General features: G+C 40.3%; 1 protein-coding gene across 1 annotated transcript in view; it reads right to left on the bottom strand.

Annotated features, from left to right (window-relative positions):
* The window catches only part of PDE7B (phosphodiesterase 7B), a 178,455-nt gene that overhangs the window by 25,857 nt on the left and 134,721 nt on the right, over positions 1–17,877 (bottom strand). The window contains exon 4 of the mRNA XM_009319081.1: positions 11,988–12,071. Coding sequence (XP_009317356.1) covers positions 11,988–12,071 — 84 coding nt within the window. The remainder of the gene's footprint in view (positions 1–11,987; positions 12,072–17,877) is intronic.

The raw sequence follows: 17,877 nt of genomic DNA, 5'->3' as shown, positions 1-17,877 counted from the left end.
AAGAATGCAAACAGTAACAATGTCACTACTGTACCAGCCTGAAGGTTAGATTTTCATTTATGATGTGCCAGCACCTGCCTTAATTCTCTCACACATTTTAAAAGCTGGAACAATTTCATGGCCTGTTGAAGGAGTGACTAACGTAGGTGCTAACAGTTACCCAGTGACAGCGACATGTGGAGGAACTGGTAGACTTGTTTTCACATATCTTTTCATTTATATAGTGCTGCTAAGAAGTGGCTGGCATTTAGTTTAATTCCTGGATAACAAAACACTCTCAAAATTAATTCAGTTTTTAAACTTTTGTCAGCTGTTTCTCAACTTCCCAACTTTCCTAATTCCATCTTTGCCCCCAGACTGTCACTGCTTTCAGGTAACAAGTTTAAATTTTGAAGTACAGAAAACTTCCCTTTTGTACATTAAAAATGAGTAGTTGCTCCAACTATTTTTATCTAAGTTAATATCTGTTTTTTCAGTTAAAGACAGATGGCCGAAATTACCACCTATGTTCCCCTAAACTGTCTTTAAAATTCACACGTGGAGTTGCTGTGGATGATCTGAAGGTGAAGGTTTGGCCCGAGTCCCAACAAGCAGCCGTACGTTGGATTATGAAGAAGTGGTTATTTTATCCTTTCGATTACCAGATTATTTCAGTAGCACAAATAATACTTACCAAACCACAAACACATCAGGTTGAAATAAATAATTTCTTATTGTGCAACATTTTCTGAATTGAACCATCAAACTTGTTGCCACTGCTTTGTCACATTGCTCCGCATGGTTGTCACGGGCCTCAACTGAAATTTAATCGTTGGCAGACAGCGCCTCTGAAACATGACTTGCTGCTTCAGATGAGCACTGTATTACAATACATTATGCAAAAAAGATTACCCGCAATAATGTGTTGCCCTGTATTTTCATTCATAAGGGAAGGAGTTCATAATACCGATAAAGAACGGTAGGAAATGTATTTTCAAAATCGGGTTCTTGACAGAACAGCCCGAATCCCACACTGCAGTCTATCCACATGCAAACTCTGGGTATCATGTTAAAATCACATCCTTTAGGTCATTTCAGCAATAATTGATTTGTCCATGAATCACAGAACTTGTCAGGTGATTGCTATGACCCCTATCAGATTGCTATGCCATCCGCAATAATGTACCTTATTATGATGGTGTCTTGCATAAAATTGGACTAAGACCATGCCCCTCTCCGAGCATAACACCCCGAACTATTACAATCTATCTCATCAGCATTTTCTCTTTCCCCTCCCAAGATCAGTGTCAAACAAAAAAGTAAAGCACAGCCATATGAAATTGAGAGAAAAAGGGCAATTAAAAAAGAGGAGCAAAAAGTGAAGCAGCTGAGACTGAATGCTGAAATTCTGTCCTCAGCTCAGCCGTCGTACCTCAATCTCCCAGCAGCAAAGAGCCATTCCTAGCACATGGGATCCACCAGCTGGCACAAAATCAAGATGCAGTTTGAAGATGAAATTAAGGGTTTATGTGAATGACTTACAGTGATATGCTGAACATCCCATTTCTTTATTGACAATTGTAAATTTCAATTTAAATTGTAAATATAAAATTTTGATGACGACACCTGATGTAAGCCATATAATGACTTTGAAACTTAAGGAGTTATTGATAGCTATTTCTAATTAGGTTAAATTGAATTACAAGTAAATGAATCAAAAATATCGTTGCAGATATCACTGAACTTCAATCGTGGAACTATGGGTACTAAAACATATGCTATATTATCTAGTTAAAGAACACAAGCTGCAAGGCTCACATGGGAAGGATTTAGTAATTATGTGCAATTTGGAAATGAACATGCGAGACAAACAACGTCTTTTGTTTATACCCGTAAAACTTCCCTTGAGAACTCTGTTTATCTTTAATCATTGTGGCAACTTCTGAATGTTTTGTTTACCTAAAAAAAGCCTCATCTGTATCTCTTAAAAGATGCACATTCTCATATCCTGTGGAGTTACTGCCTAGCACAGTGGTTGGAGAATCCCTTCTTCGTATAGCGAACAAAGTTATTGTGTGAATTACATACACATACACATATTGTATGAATTACATACACATACACATATTGTATGAATTACATACACATACACATATTGTATGAATTACATACACATTTACAGAAGCGTCTGTATAAGCATTCCTCACAAAGCTTCACTTCTACCTTCAAAAACACAGGCGGCCTGAGCTCACAGCTTATCTCCTGACATCTTTCAGCTGGCAGCAAAAGTAGTTGCGTTTTTCCTTGGGTAATTTGATAGCCACATCACGTATACACGCTATCAGATCATGGATGATGTCTGGATACTGCACGTGGCCCTCAAGAGGTTAATAAGCTACAGGAATCAATGGTTGCCTTCTCTCTCCTAACAAAGTTCCTCCAGTTACACAGACCTGCTTGCCTTAACATGATCTACGGCCCACCCACCCTCTGTTATTTCAGGGAAAGATGTTTCCTGCACTAGGAACTGCTACCAGTTTTCTTTCAGATTTCTTTCACATTGCTGCGCTAGCGTGTGCCCACAGGCAGCGTGAATATAAAAATGACAGAGGTTATGTTAACAATGGTTGAGTTAACATCCAGAAACGATCACATGAATCAAATTTGGACAAGGATGTACTTAACTCTGCACCAGACATTCATTACATTGTTATTGTTCTTTCAAAGTAAACAAACTTGGTTATGCATTCAAATGAGGCCTGTGTGTTTTCCTTTACAGTATCGCCTTTTTTTTATTTTATGGCACCTCAGCGTACAATAAAAACAGGTCACTCGGCAGCACGAGTGAATAACAACGGGTTTATTAATTTTCAAAAGCCAACTGATTGAGAAACAGAAAATGTTTTTCCTCTTCTTTCCAAAAGGATGCAGAATAAAACCAACATATATAAATCAGGTCATCAAGCGCCTGCCTTTGACTCATATAAGGTTTATAATACCCCTTCCCCTCTTCCGAGGACGCAAAGACATTCTGTACTCAGCCACTGCTCTACAACCGTACGCCCGAAGAGTCAGGCAGGATTGGTAGAAAAGTGCAGGAATATCTGGAAGATAAAGCAGGAGGATCAGACTAGCAATTCACCGTCCAGACAGTTTGCAAACAGCGAGGACTCTGGGACACAATTTGTCTCTGGTCCTATACGTTACGGAGGCAACTTCCTGCACTGGTTCCCGATGACAGCTGATTAGAATGCTTTTATTTGAGAGCTCAAGAGAGATGTAATTGACTTATGAGGAATAATTGGTGTTTCTCCATTTTTTTGTGTGTTAAATCATGCCAGGCATTTAGATCACCTTTACTGAAGTCTTGTTTGGCATACTCATTGCATGACTTGGTTGCTAAATTTTTCTTACAAGGAAGAGTGCAGAGCACTGCTGATAGAAAAAAATTGCTGTGCTTTCTTAATATCTTCTTACATTATGGATTTATCGTATTATCCAAAAAACAACAGCAGCCTGAGTAGGGATAGCTGAACTGGCACAGGTAATCTAAAAATTAATTTCAAACTTAACATTTCAAATTTGAATTTTGGAGAAGGCACTGTGTTGTGGTTTAACCCGGCAGGCAGCTAAACACCACACAGCCGTTCGCTCGTTCCCCCCGCAGTGGGATGGGGGAGAGAATCGGGGGAAAAAAAAGTAAAATTTGTAGGTTGAGATAAAGACAGTTTAATAGGACAGAAAAGGAAGGGGGGGGGAGGGGGGAATAATAGAATATACAAAATAAAGTGATAGTGATGCACAGTGCAATCGCTCACCACCCACCGACCGATGCCCAGCCAGTTCCCCAGCAGCGGTCGCTGCGCCCCGGCCAGTCTATAAACTCCCCCCAGTTTATAGACTGAGCATGATGTCATACGGTATGGAATATCCCTCTGGCCAGTTTGGGTCAGCTGTCCTGGCTGTGCCCCCTCCCAGCTTCTCGCTGGCAGGGCATGAGAAGCTGAAAAGCCCTTGACTAGTGGGAGCACTGCTTAGCAACAACTAAAACGTCGGTGTGTTATCAACACTATTCTCAACCTAAATCCAAAACTGACAAACAGGTTTGATTCAAAAATAGTAAGATTGTGCCAATACCAATCTTATCATCTGAATATACATTGGTCACCGTAACTAAAACAACAGAGATGAACACCTTGCACTATATAATATCTACAGATAAACAAGTGTTGTACTGAAATCTGGTAAATGTAGAAAACCTTATGAGACTTCCTCAAACTATATGAGAATCCAAAAAAGTTGTGTTATAAACATTTTGTTTTCACCTGCTTCTCTAAGGTATTAAAAATGTATTTGTTCCTTGACTTTTGATAAAATTCAATTTTAGAGGTCAAGTGCTTTCTGTTAGCTGCCATTGTTCACATGGGTTACAACTGTATTATTTCTCTTTGAGTGGGTGAACATATTTTTTTAATTAGGAAGATGCTGTGAGAAAGAGGGGGACTCTGAACACATCAGAGAAAAGCAGAAAATTAGAAGAAATAAACCAAAAGATCTTTCAAATTTTCCACTTTGATTCCGTTCTTCAACCACCTGCACAAGTGCACAAAATTAATGCAGAGCCCTGTTTACAGAAGAGGTGCTCGTATGCTTCTTTGGCTAATGTAGTTAATGAAATGTGAAAGGTTCTGGAACACCAGCTTTCTAGGTCAGCTTGCTATGGGGTTTCCTCCTCTTTGAACATTACGCACTTGAGGTGATGGTGGCTTCTAACAACTCAGTTTTCAAATCATAAAGTTCCTGCACAATTGTTGGCATTTTGAAGAACACTAGTCATGCAGTTTCCCCTCCATCCCAAAATATATTCCTTTTGATAGTGTTTGAAAGAGACCACAGAACTTGAGAGCTATGCAGATTATCCCGCTTATATACCGAATTATCCCATTACACCAAGTTCTGGAGAAACTAGGGTTTCAAAGGCCAGTTAGGTAACAGAATATTAGCCTTAATAACAGGAAGAGAAGTAGATTATATCCAAATTTAAGATTAATTTAGATGTGTTTCTCTTCACAATTTGCAGCCTTTATTGGCGTCATCAATCATCTTTATGCAGACAAACACCTTGGCGTCTTTTATTAAGCCTCCTACAAGTTCTTAGGAAATGGCATGCTGTGTTCCGTTTTGCCACAAAGTCGTTATCATTTCAATATGACCCTTCACGTTGCCACTTCAGTCTTTGTACGGTAGCACAGTCAGGACCTTTTTTTCCTAAAACTGCAAATGTTCTATAGCTGATGGTAGTTTCTCCAACAGGAAATGGTACATCCCCTCCCCCTTCACTCCCCTCGAGAAAAAGCAACATAACCTGTAATAACAGCAAACCCAACTTTCATTTATCATCTTAATGATCCCTTCTCCTTGTTCTTTCTTTTCCTCTGGTCATTTGGAAAGTATCCTCAGTGTTATCTTCAGTACACCCTTTCCCTTTTCTAATCAGGGAAAAGAAGGTGGGGTAGCAGAATGGGTCACGCATCATTTGGAAACTTTTAAAGGGACATTCTCAGCTGAACTGAATCCGAAATCTGTATTAAAAAAATAAGTTACAAACCTGTATAATCAGGTCAGTGTTCACTAAGACTTTGGGTGTGAAGCACATCTAGCTTTTTGTTTGCTCTGCTTGCTCTCATGAGTTCTCCTGAAGCATTCATAACCCAAACTGCTGCATTTTGTTAGCATATGAGGGCACATGCACCAATCAGTTTTACATTCTGGCTTTCATTTTCTGCAAATGTAGCATAAAAGCTAAACAAGGAGCATGAATGGCAGGAAGCAGAATATACTTTTCAATATACCTTGTTATTAAATTTTGCAGATAACAAGAATTAAAAACACTTAAAAATGCAAACAACACCCCGAACCAAAAAAACTCGCTGTTTTTTGATGAAAAGAGGGAACCAGACTGACTTCCAATGACAGGAAGAATGTTTGAATATAGTGAAGTGTTACTAGAAAACAGAACAATCTTTCTGCTGAAATATTTTTAAGAGAATCCCAATTCCTCTTCCTTGAATAGGAAACTGAAAGCAAGGCCACAGGCTGACTTCAGTTCTGGAAATGTTCTTCCCATTCAAACCAGACACAAGCTAACCAGATTTAGAAGCTCGTGTGCCTTCAGGATGTTGATGAGTATATCTTTTGGACGTGCTTACCCGTGAGGACCTAAGGGAGGTATTATGTAGAAATGATGCAGACCTCGTAAGATCTCTCCCTTTCATTTAATAACCATCTGGAACTTTGGACTCATCTCCACGGGCTGGGTTGGGATCCGAGTAATCCAATCAGTCCTTGAAACTTCCTCCCAAGACTTTTAGTGTCCTAATTTAACCTGGGTCAGAAATATCTAAAAAGGCATCTCTCACTCCCCCATCTTTTTCTAGCCAAAGGCAACAAAACAAGACAGTTAACCAAACGCTTTTTAACCTCACTCATTTGGGTTCAGGTTACTTGATGGTTCAGTTTTGGGTTGGTGGCTGTGGTTAAGTTTTATTTTCCCTGGAGATGGGCCCTACCTGAAAGCCCTGGAGTTGTTCAAAATCCAAAACCAAAAATTAATGTAAATTTTGCAAATGGACCCTTCTCTAGACAGGCAGAAACCACAGATTCAAACATCCACAGACTTGGTTCTTTCAGATGGAGACTTTTTCATGCATTCTTATCTTCCCTTACTAACCCTAACAACGCTTTTCATTTCTGTAGTACCTAAGTCATTACATGCCTGCAAAGCATCACTTTATTCGCAAACAAACTGAAAACCAGAGCATTTTGCTTGACTTAAATCAGACAGCAACTCAAGGACAGAGACTGAACAGTACCTAATATCACTGTTTATCACCACCTGGTACTAAAAGTACATCATCTATACTAACTTAATTTGCTAAGCTAAGCTTAAAGCAGGTGGGGTTCTTTTGGACTCAACTTCTGCCTGCATGACAGTATCACTATCCTAGGTAATACGCAGATACAGCTTTGGAGTGTCTACAGGCATGTTTTGACCTTTTAGATATTCTCAGATCCCACTCTATGTTCCTGTTGCGCAAGGTGTAAGGAAACAGAAATCTCTTTGGGTAACACCGTTTTGGTACAGACACTCCACTTTGCATACTACACCCTTTCCCTTTCCTTGTTATTCTTCCTAGATCAATATATAGAGAAGTGAATTCTATCAGACGCTGTGGATGGCTTACTGAAAACAAGTGGGTGCAAGGTAGCGAGAGCAATTGTATGACTGATACTGTGACAAAAACAAAATGTCCCTAATGGAGAACTTTTCAGGAAAAGTTAAAAATGCAAGCAGAAACAATTTTAATTGTAATCCTCCATGACAGACATATTTAAATATAGTCAATTAGAGGCAACAATTTTGTCATTTGCAAAAATTCAATCCAGAGAAAAGCTTAGCATAAACAAGATGGGAAATGGAGAACCACTGTTTAAGTCTTAAGAATGTCCTTGTCTTCTGACTTAAAGCTGGACAAGCAAATCTGTAAATAAAAAGTTACCCATCTCAGCCGTAAACGATGTTATTTTGATACTCAATTTCATCTGGCAATAAAACAAAGTATCTAATATAATTGGAGCAAGGTGAGGTCTTCTTGGTTATTGCCGCATGCCTACCTACAATTCTAGATTTGTCACAAGGAATTCCCTCAAACTTTTGGTTAATGCAATGAAGAAATGTACCATCAACAGTCACCAGCACAACTTATCATGGGATAATGAAATCTATTTTAATCAATGCATATCAGTCACTGGAGGGACCTTGTTCAATGACTCACTGAGCAACTTTGTCAATCGGAGAAGTAAATTTTTGCTGCCTTACCCTACGGTCCCTTATTTCTCAAATCCAAACTATGCTTCGCTTAAAGGAAAATTGGATCAAGTTAATTTTCACTGCAGAAGTGTTTCAAATTCTAAATTATTACACTGCACATATTCAGTTTAACTCCTTTTCTGTCCCGTGAACACAAAAAGGTTCATTTCATTCACAGAAATGCAGAAGTGCCAACAAACTGCCATCATTAATTTCAACCTGCATTAGGTTCAGTTACAAGCTAGAGCTACCAAGTTCAGAGTCAAACTTTCCTAAAATTTGTGAGGTTTCGTTTGGAATCAATCTTACATCATTTATACATTATACTCAGCTGCTCGATGGCACCTAGGAATTGCCTATTCCATCCCATTACTCCTTCTGGAAAGTAAGTTTCTAATGCTAAGCCTTTTTTTCTTCCACTGCTCCCATTTTAAGGAATGCTTTATTTGCATGAAGAGAAAACCCTCTCCCCATTTTCCTATAAACCTATAGGGCTGTGCAAAACTTGCATCTCTTAGTTTAGGAGTTTGTAAAGTCTGAATATTTGTTCATAAGCACCCTACTGAACGTGGAGCCTCAAGTCTGCCATGTCCAGCTTATTTTTTTCTGGGGTAGATCTGCGGCCATCAGGAGCAGGTGGTCCCCTTGCCTTATTACGGCAGGATGGAAAAAGAAATGGTCGGCTTGCCTCCTGGGGGTCTTCACACCGGGCTGGCTAACACGTATCGGCTGCCGCAGCTTCCCTGGAGAGAGGAGCTGCTACGTAGCTTCCCCTCAAGCTTCTGGCTCGATACCATCAACACAAACGAGTATCTGGTTGGTCATGCAGGTCTCCACAAGTTGCAGGGACTGACTCAAGAGGCTGAGGCAAACGTACGCTCCTCACAATGCAGAACTGAGGAGTTCTTGGTGACACAGGGATATTTTACATTCAATTTTGTATTCCAGAGTCATTGTAAGAGTCCCAAAACCCACCAGTGCAACTACGCCTCAAGGTAACCTTGCAACTAGGCAGAGAAAAGAGAGGAAGATGCTAAAGCCCTGCATCTCCTCCAGACAGGATCCTGCAAAATCCTCCCGGTCCTGACAGCCTGGCACTGACACGGTGAAATAACACTCACTAAGTTTCTATATACTGCAGAGAGGCACCGGAGGAATGTGTAGATGGCATCACAGACATTAGCTCAAACAGCAAGAAGTCAACATTAATCCAGTTGGCTTTGATTAGGGCTACAGAAGATCCCATTTTCAGAGCGCAGGAAGTTTTCCTATCCAAAAAAGACTTAACGGTGTCTTAAATTACACAGTGACTTTGCTGCAGGACTCCAGGAAAAACAAAAGATATGGTCTACTCGGTGTTAACCCTTAATAGCCATAGGAGGGAAAAATCCACTAGTTTGACTGAATCTGTAAGTATGTTAAAAAAGTTACATTTAAGTAACCTTTAGTCTGACATTAAATAGCAATCCCTGATTAATTTTTTTAAATGTCAATTTTCAAAATGAATGTCAACTCTGCTCAAGAATGAGCTTCAGTGTTTTCCCTTACTTTAAAACAAGGGTGGTACTGTAACTCGGAACAGTATTTCAGATGGTAGAGGGAACTATCACTATTTAAGCTCAGTTTGTCTGAATTAGCGAGAAGCTGGACTAATGTTTATGATGCATTTCTTTATAACTTATGAGGAAATGTACCATAAAACTTTCTCTGCCTCTCTCCCTCCCTTACTGTAACAGCTTTCAGTATATGGTTGCTGCCTGTCAGTTATTGCCCCCAAATGTAACATGGTGCCAAAATTTTACTGCAAGTATTCGTTAGGCACGTTTCAAAAAAGTTTGCAGTAGGGACATTTATATATGTTTCCTTTTGATAGGATGTGCAGCACCATAGGTTTTGCTGCTTATATGGTATGCACAGCAGAAATGGATTTGACGGATAGGTGTATATGAACAAATAATATAAAAGTCTGTCTACTTCCTGGCAAAACACACATTTGTGTGCTCTGACACTGAGCATCTTCATTTACCTGTAGGTCACGGAGTGAGCCAGGCCCAGTGCACTTGCCATCTACAAAATTAGTAGTCAAGTGCCTAGAAATCTCACTTAATTTTGCACTGAAAAATCAGCCAACACCACTCCCTAGGCAGAAAGCAGTAAATACTTAAAAAACTGAAAACAATGGGAAGTCCAAAATCAGGATCGCTGCTTATCCTTACACAGAGATCACAATCAGGCACAGTGACTTCTTTCAGATTAAGGAAAAGCGGTAAAAAGAAATACTGAGCAAGAAGTCCGCGGGACAGAGAGCACAGGAACACAGAAACCCCAGGTGCCCCACCTCCGTGGGACCAGAGGTGCATGCAGAGAGAGGCATCGCTTTTAAGTTCAGCAGTTACAGGACAGGGGTTATGTGGAGTGCCCTGCTCCTTGTATGATCAAAGCCTGAGTATTCACCGGTACATGCCTTGCCGTGGATCTCTCCATAGACCGCCCACAGACAGCACCAGGGCTTCCCAGAAGCTGGCAGGATCTGAAGGATGGCAAGATTCAACTACAGGGGATAAAAGTGAAAGCCCTATCGCCAGACAAAAGAGCTGAAAAGTTTTTGGTTTCTTTAACCAGGGAGAGGAAGGAACATATGATGAGAATTTTAAATAACGTGTATGTATTCAAAATAAAAAGGAAACAATTAATTTAGTCATGCTCAAATGTGAATATATATTCACTTCTACTTCATGAATGAAAAGAAGTGTTTTATTTTCTCTCAGTCTTTATAAGGGCATCAACAGTAATATTTCCAGCTGGCCTAAAACAGGTTTTTCTTCACATTTTTCATTGGCAAGCTAGGACTAAATTATCCTCAGAGCTCTGCTCAACCAGTACGTTATTCCCTTTGTCCTGAGAAAACTGCTGGACCCATCTTACATCTTTCTACCTCAGCCATAGGAAGCACTCCAATGGACTTAGAAAATGCCTTTTATCAGCAAGACTGAAAGCAAGCACTTTGCCAGGCGGCAGTAACTTTGCCAGCTCGGGCGAATACAGCTGATCAGACCCCAAGTCCCCCCCTTCCTATTAGCCCCTCTTTCCTCCTGACTCCCAGCCAGACCTCACCCTTTGTGGCTGGGCTTCTTCCCCCCGTCCCTGCCACCTACCTCCCTTCCCCTTCCCCGGGCACTCGGGAAAGCAGTTACAAAAAGGAGACGTAAAACTTCGGTTTGATAATTGCTTTTTAATGAAAAGCACAATTGCTAGAAGCTTAAAAGTGGCATCACTGAACAAACTGTCAGAGTTTCAGTCTGTTTTGATGAAGAGAGTGAATAACTTTTGTTTCGAAGGTTACATGGAGTGGTCTGTGCAGCACACAAGGACATATCGAGATCTGCCTCTGTATGCACACTGGAGTTAACACAGCATCCAGACTGAATGCTACAGTGCCCAAGACTAAGAGTTGTCTGGGTTTTTATTTTATTTTATTTAATTTTTACACACTGGCTAATGGGTCTGCATCAGTATAGAGAATCCATCAGGTGAAAAAAACCCCATTTTTTTTTTCTTTCAGATTTGCCCTCCTTTATTTACAACAGTGGCAAAATAACTTCAATCAAAATGAGGTTAAGATTATTTTTAACAGATGTTCACTGCTGGCCTGACCCAAAATCCATTGACGTCAATGAGAAGACTCCATGGGGCTTTGGATTGGGTTCTAATTGTTGGAAAAATTAATGTTATTCTAAACCACTGGTCAGTGCTGTCACATGCTCCCCTTCTGTGCCAATTCTATATGACCGGATAACAGACTCACAAAAATCTGTTCCAACTGTTGGCTTAGAGGCTAAAGGACACAGAGGTTTATCTTTTTAATTCCGAAGCACCCCCTGCTCCTCCCCTCCCAGCACACCCCATGGCACTACTGTATTTACTTGACAGACTCAGCATTATGGACAGTATTCATACAATCAAAACATTTCACAGTCAAACACTGGGTGGAATAACAGAATTATTAATGCTGACTGTATGAAGACGGCTGACCTATAGATATGTATGAAATGAGATACTTTGGTTCGTATACTTTCAATACAGATTTTTATTTATTCATTTTTTTTAAATACAGACGTGAAGGAAGGGTTGCACTTACTGTTAAGAAGACGGAAGTCTATAAACGGGTAGGAGCCGCGGCGCTCGGAGAGAACCCCTGTCTGACCTCTCACCCGTGCATCTCCTGCAAAACACAAAACCCCCAGAGACGTTAGAAAGGGCAGCTGCCCTTCCCTGCTCTTTACATCTAGATCTATTTTCTATTCAAAGTGATGACGTTACGCTCCTCCAGTGGGAAAACTAAGGTCCAAAAAATCATCTCCCATGACATCCCTGGCTAATTGGGTAAAGCAGTACAGCTGATCCTCTTACCAGAACAAAGGCACAAACCCCCCCATGTTTATTCTATTGAACATCTTCTCACCCAGTAAGTAGACTCTCACTGCTTCAGTAGTGTAGAGGTCCAGTTTTTTGCCCAGACAAGACCAGTTGGCTTCTGACTGTCATGGCATCACACACAAAGGTCTCAACCTTGGACTAGGCTCACAGTCCAACTGACCTCCAAAGCTGTGGGACTGGTCTCAAAATCGTAAGTTGATGAAAAAAATCCCAAACAAAATATGAAGATTTTTTTTAAGGTTTTTGTTTGTTTGTTTTTGTTTTACTTACTGCTCTTTGAGCATTCTGGAAAATGTCAGCCTTCTCCTCAAACACCGAAGCTGCTTTATTTAAGCAATCCTGATGTTCTCAGATAAGCATTACTCCAGAGCTTTAGAATGTAAATTTAAAGATCATAAAGTGACAACACAATACTAAGAATTAGTATCGCTGTGTAATTCACATTGATTAGTACCTGACTTACCATGTAACTTTGATGAAATAGGCAAAACTCATTCAAGAAGAAAAATGCTACTCGGGATGAACGAGAGTTACAAAACCTCACTCTAAGTAGATAGGAAGCAGTGGGAAGCAGATGTCATTTTTACACTTCCATAGCTTTACATAGCTTGTACTGTAATTTAATAATTTCTTTATAGGCAAATAACAAGACCAAAATATTTAAAAATCTTAAATAAGATGAATTTTGGAGATTTTAGAGGTTCAGGTTAGAGTACTCTAATTCTTCACAATACCAATTCCTCCTCTACAGAAACACAGGCCATAGTGCTGAAAGCATATCCACTGCACTTCCTCAGACAGCTCACACTGTAGGCCTCTCAAAGTTTGCAATAAAATTACGAATTATTAGTTAGTTTGAATTGTGCTTCCTCTGGGATACGAATATAGCATCTGACTAATCTAAACAAAAATTAAGAATTTGGCTGCTAGTGCTAGCTTCTACTGCTTGTGTTTAAAAACAAGAAAACATCTTGCAGCAAAAAAGAAGGACCTAGTTAGATGCTGTTATTTTTTTCTATCTGATGTTCACTTAAAATGTGCTTGCCATTATGTTTAAGGGAAGAAAGCCAAGTAGAACTATTAAGTTAAACATTCGAGTGGAGAAAAACTTCCGTGCCCTCTAGGGGTCCTTAGAGGTACGAAAGACACGGGAGCGTGCACTCAAATTAAGAATATTTCAAACACAGTCACTTTTGATTATAAATATAAATCTATTTTCTCTCATCCTTACTTTCGCTTTGCTTTTTTGTTTCCAGAGACAGAACACGTGTTCCCTGTAGTCAGCTCCTGCTTGCCAACCGCTGGCTCTAAGGAACCAGCCAAAAACAACTCAAGCTGTTGTTGACCCCACTTACCCCTCCTGATAGCTGGGGCAGGAGGTGCAAACCTCTGCCTGCTCTTCAGCTGTGGCCCTTCAAAGGTACGATAATAATAGCATGGGTATACCTTCATCAGCAGTTTAAAATCACGTGTAAGTTGTGGCAACGCGGTATATAAACCTATTCCCCTGCGATCCTTCTGTTAAAGGGCAGAAGGGTGGAGCAAACGGGTAAAGAGTTTGTAAAACACCGAAGATTCATCAGCACCCGTGAGTCAGAGCTCGTAAGGCAGCACCTTGCCTTAAAAGCACTGCTCTCCACCACAGGTAGACCCCATCAGATTGGCCGATTCGTGCAGAAAGAGTAAAGAATGGCAAGCATATGGTACACATTGTATAAACCCCAAAAAATCAGACAGGCTTGAGCCTGTCACTAATACAAGCATCAGCAAATTAAGTACGGGTGTAAATTCAGAGCATGCCTTGATTGAGGCTTTTGTTTTTCTGTACACACCAATGAATTAACAGGAAACTGCAAATAATCCCCTGCATTAACACACTGATAAACGTGTCACTCGTGACTAAATCAACAGATAATTTGGAAAAAAAGAGAAAAATTCAAACTCCAAAAATCTGAAAAAAAACCCCAAGACTTTACGATACTGTAAACCCAGAAAGGCTGATTTTCTTTCTGGACATGAACGAATAAATCATTAGATCAAAAGAGGTACCATAGTACTAGAGAAAAACAAAATCATACACAGTTACATATGGAAGAAACTGCCTAACTCTCATCTTAATAGTATAACCCTGAATTTTGATGAGGGGAATGTGAAAGGTAGGTAGACAACTGAAACAGAAGAAAACACAACATGGGCTTACCAAAAGAAGACCATACAAGATAACACCTGATACTGAATTACCTCAAATGAAGGTAAGAAGGTAACAAAGTGTACTGAAAGGAAACTTTTGCTTGGGAACAATTACTGCATGATCTTTAGAAGATTCATATTGGGAACGGTCTTCTTAAAATTTTTTATTGATGATCTTGGCATAGAATTAGGAGAACACTAATGAGATGTGATGATAACACAAAGCTGGGAGATACGAGGTGTATACAGCTACAGCTATTTTAAATAAACTTCACTGGTACCGTCGCCTTCTCTGCCCCAACTGCTCTATGGCCCAGCTACCTGCGACTTCCACTTTCATTTTACTGGTAGTCCAGCTTCCTCTCATGGTGCTGCTGATGCCTACTACAGAACTAAAGACTAGCCAACTCAGACACGTATGTACACTATTCAGGCAAGGTAATTCCAGTAAAGAGAGGGAAAGCAAGGGAGGTATTGATGCCATTAGTCAAAACACCTGGTGTAAGTTCATCTGAAATACTGTCTCTGAGAAAGCTGAATTCCTCCTGGAAGAAGTGCAGAGAAGAACCTCTAGGAAGATGATCAGGGCACTAAAGAGCCATTTCATAAAAGGAAAATCACTCTGGAGTAATGCCCAACGTGGGTTAGCAGCAGAGTGGGAAAAGAACCGTTTAGGTGATCAGAAGAATATCATTCTGAAGGAGATGACAACAACCGATGATGATGGCACTGAAAGAGTACCTGAAATGGTTAAGGACTATGCCTGGAGATTAATAAACTTACTACCAGTTCTGTGTTCTTCAAACTAAGAAAACGTGAATGAGTTTTATTTAACCAGCAAAACCGAGGACCTGAAGTCATGGAAAATTACTGATGATTTGGATTGGCTATTTGTGTCATTTTACATTTTTTACAGATAACAAAAGTTTGGGCTGTCTCTAGCACTATAGGAATCCATATGCAGAATAAATCTGCATCCCCACTGACTTAGTAAAAGCCACTAAAATCCTTATATTTGAGGATTATTAACTTTACCTTCAGGGAAGGCAAGTTTCTGATGAGTCAAAGATGTTATCAAGTAGCTCTCTACCTCATGAATCTGTTAGTACAAAATACTTCGCCAGGTGCCACCTAGTCTCTTTCTACATCATTACAGAAAGATTAGTTAGGAAGTGGCGGTGGGCTAAATCAACCACACCTACCTTCCTCTATTTTTTCTTGGCTCACTTATCTGGAAAACATTTATATTCTTCCCTATTACTTTTAATTACCTCTAAGTACGCTCAACGTGTTGAGATACTAAAAATAGGGATTGCGCCAGATGTACACCATACCACATGATTTTTAATTTCTGAGAGACGAGGGCCGTTAATGGCAACACACCGGACTCTCTTTTTTGCTTTGACAGAGGACTTTGAGGGCGACTTTCGTAAGACCGCCTGACCTTTACATCTCTTTGCTCTCCACCTTAAAATCAAGCTAAACAATTGTTCTGACAATTTATGCAATTAGCAATTTTAGATAAATAATCCTTTTTGGAGCGAAAGGAAGGATTCTGTGGAAACAGGGCAGGAAATTTTGACAGCTCATTGTGTTCCCAAGTGAAACAAACAGGGTGAAGGGAAACAGCAGGGGTACAGGTTCTCCTTGGCTGCATCGGGCTGAAGATGCAAGGCTGGAACATTTGCAGCCACGAACACGAAGGGCTGCACCCTCCCCAGAGCCAGGTTGCCACGAGAGCTTCCAGCAAGGACATCTCCCAGGGGCCACCGTGCTCTTGAATTTTACTTTGTCCTCATTAAAACAGACAAGAAAACAAACCAAACCAACCAAAGCAACCTACATTAGGTAACAGGAGCCTGTGTGGTGCATGCTGTCACTGACACGGACGACAGCTTATAGTCACGGGAAAATCGGATATGGGGCAAGAACCACGGTACTACTGCGGCCATAGCATCAGCGGGATTTCAAGATGGGCAGAAGGGTTAAGAAAAAAATGAGGCAGCTCTTAGCTGCCTGTCACATCTGGAGGAAAGAGTCATCTGCACCAAGGAAAACAACTTCTCCAAGACTTGCCTGAAATGATGTGGGATTCAATTTCACTGAGCAAGCACAACAAATTAGGAGAGAAAACAGGGCCACAGCTGACACAAAACAACAGGGCAGCTTCATGCAGCAGAAGTTAGGACCAGCCACCAAATTGTTGATTTTATTTAGTTCACAGCTCCATGTGGTAAGTGAGGAATACCACAGCAAATTCAAAAGAGTTTGCAAGTATTTATTCTAGTCAAGCTTTTCTACAATTTTCATCCAAATATTTCTTAAGCTGACTGTTTTAGGACACATGCTAGAGTGGCTGAGTACTTTCCATGGAAAACCGAGTGGCAGTAGTAAGGCCTCCCGTGGACTCCATGGAGCCCCTGGTTCCTTCACTATTTCAGTTATGAAAAGGCTTGGGATTTCTGAGATGAAGGAAGATGAGTTGTTGATGTTTTAGGCATCATCCTGGTTTTGGTGGAAAGCTTTCTAAAAGAGGGAAGTGTTGCTGTGTAGAAGTAGCAAACTCGGATGAAAAGTTAGGTTAAAAACAAGTAGCAGAATTACTGGAACTATTTTTGATTTGAAGACGTCTAATGCTTGTTCATGGTGATTTGTGCTTGTTTGGATTATTTTCATTCTGTTGTATTAGTGTTATAAAGGTTACCGTAAATTCTTGCCTGCAGAAAGCGCTTTATGCAGATTTCCTCATGTACATAAGATCTTCAGTGAACAAGAACATTTCCTCTGAACAGACACGGCAAGACTGATGTTCAAGGTTACAGCGACAGGCCGACTCTCCTTTCCAGCAGGAAAAAGTGGGGCAGCCACCTCACTTCATCCATTTGTAAGTACTGAATTGCATGTAAATATTCCAAAACATGAGGGTTTCTGTGCCATACGATGCACAGTTTTACAATTCTGGTAACAGTCCTAATGAGCTCATAAGTAGCAATTTCACCCAATACGTTTTGCAGTTTCATTTCAGAATGCTCTGCAAAGGAAGGTAACTGTTGGTACTCCCTTTTTACAAAAAGGTCATAAAATGATGGTGTAGGAACCATCATTTGGTTTTGTAGATTTCTTTACACAGAAAATGACTTAATTTCCCCTGCAGTGATCCTACTCCGTGAATGAATTATTTTTATTTTTTTTTACCGGTCAATTACTTGAATTTCAGCTATTCAAAATTCCATCTCCAGACCAGCAACAGTTGCAGATGAAACATTTCATTCATTCTCTGTTTTCTTACAAAACTGTATTTTGGAGTGAATGGTTGTTCTTATGCTCAACGTAAACTAGTGGCACTGCCTGACTGTACCTGCCAACTGTAGTTTCTGTCCTCCTTTACTGACCAAAATCCA

This window comes from Pygoscelis adeliae, unplaced genomic scaffold, assembly GCF_000699105.1.
Source record: "Pygoscelis adeliae isolate BGI_AS28 unplaced genomic scaffold, ASM69910v1 Scaffold172, whole genome shotgun sequence".
NCBI lineage: Eukaryota > Metazoa > Chordata > Aves > Sphenisciformes > Spheniscidae > Pygoscelis > Pygoscelis adeliae.
Note: the sequence above shows the minus strand (reverse complement) of the source record. Positions and strands in the feature narration are given on the sequence as shown.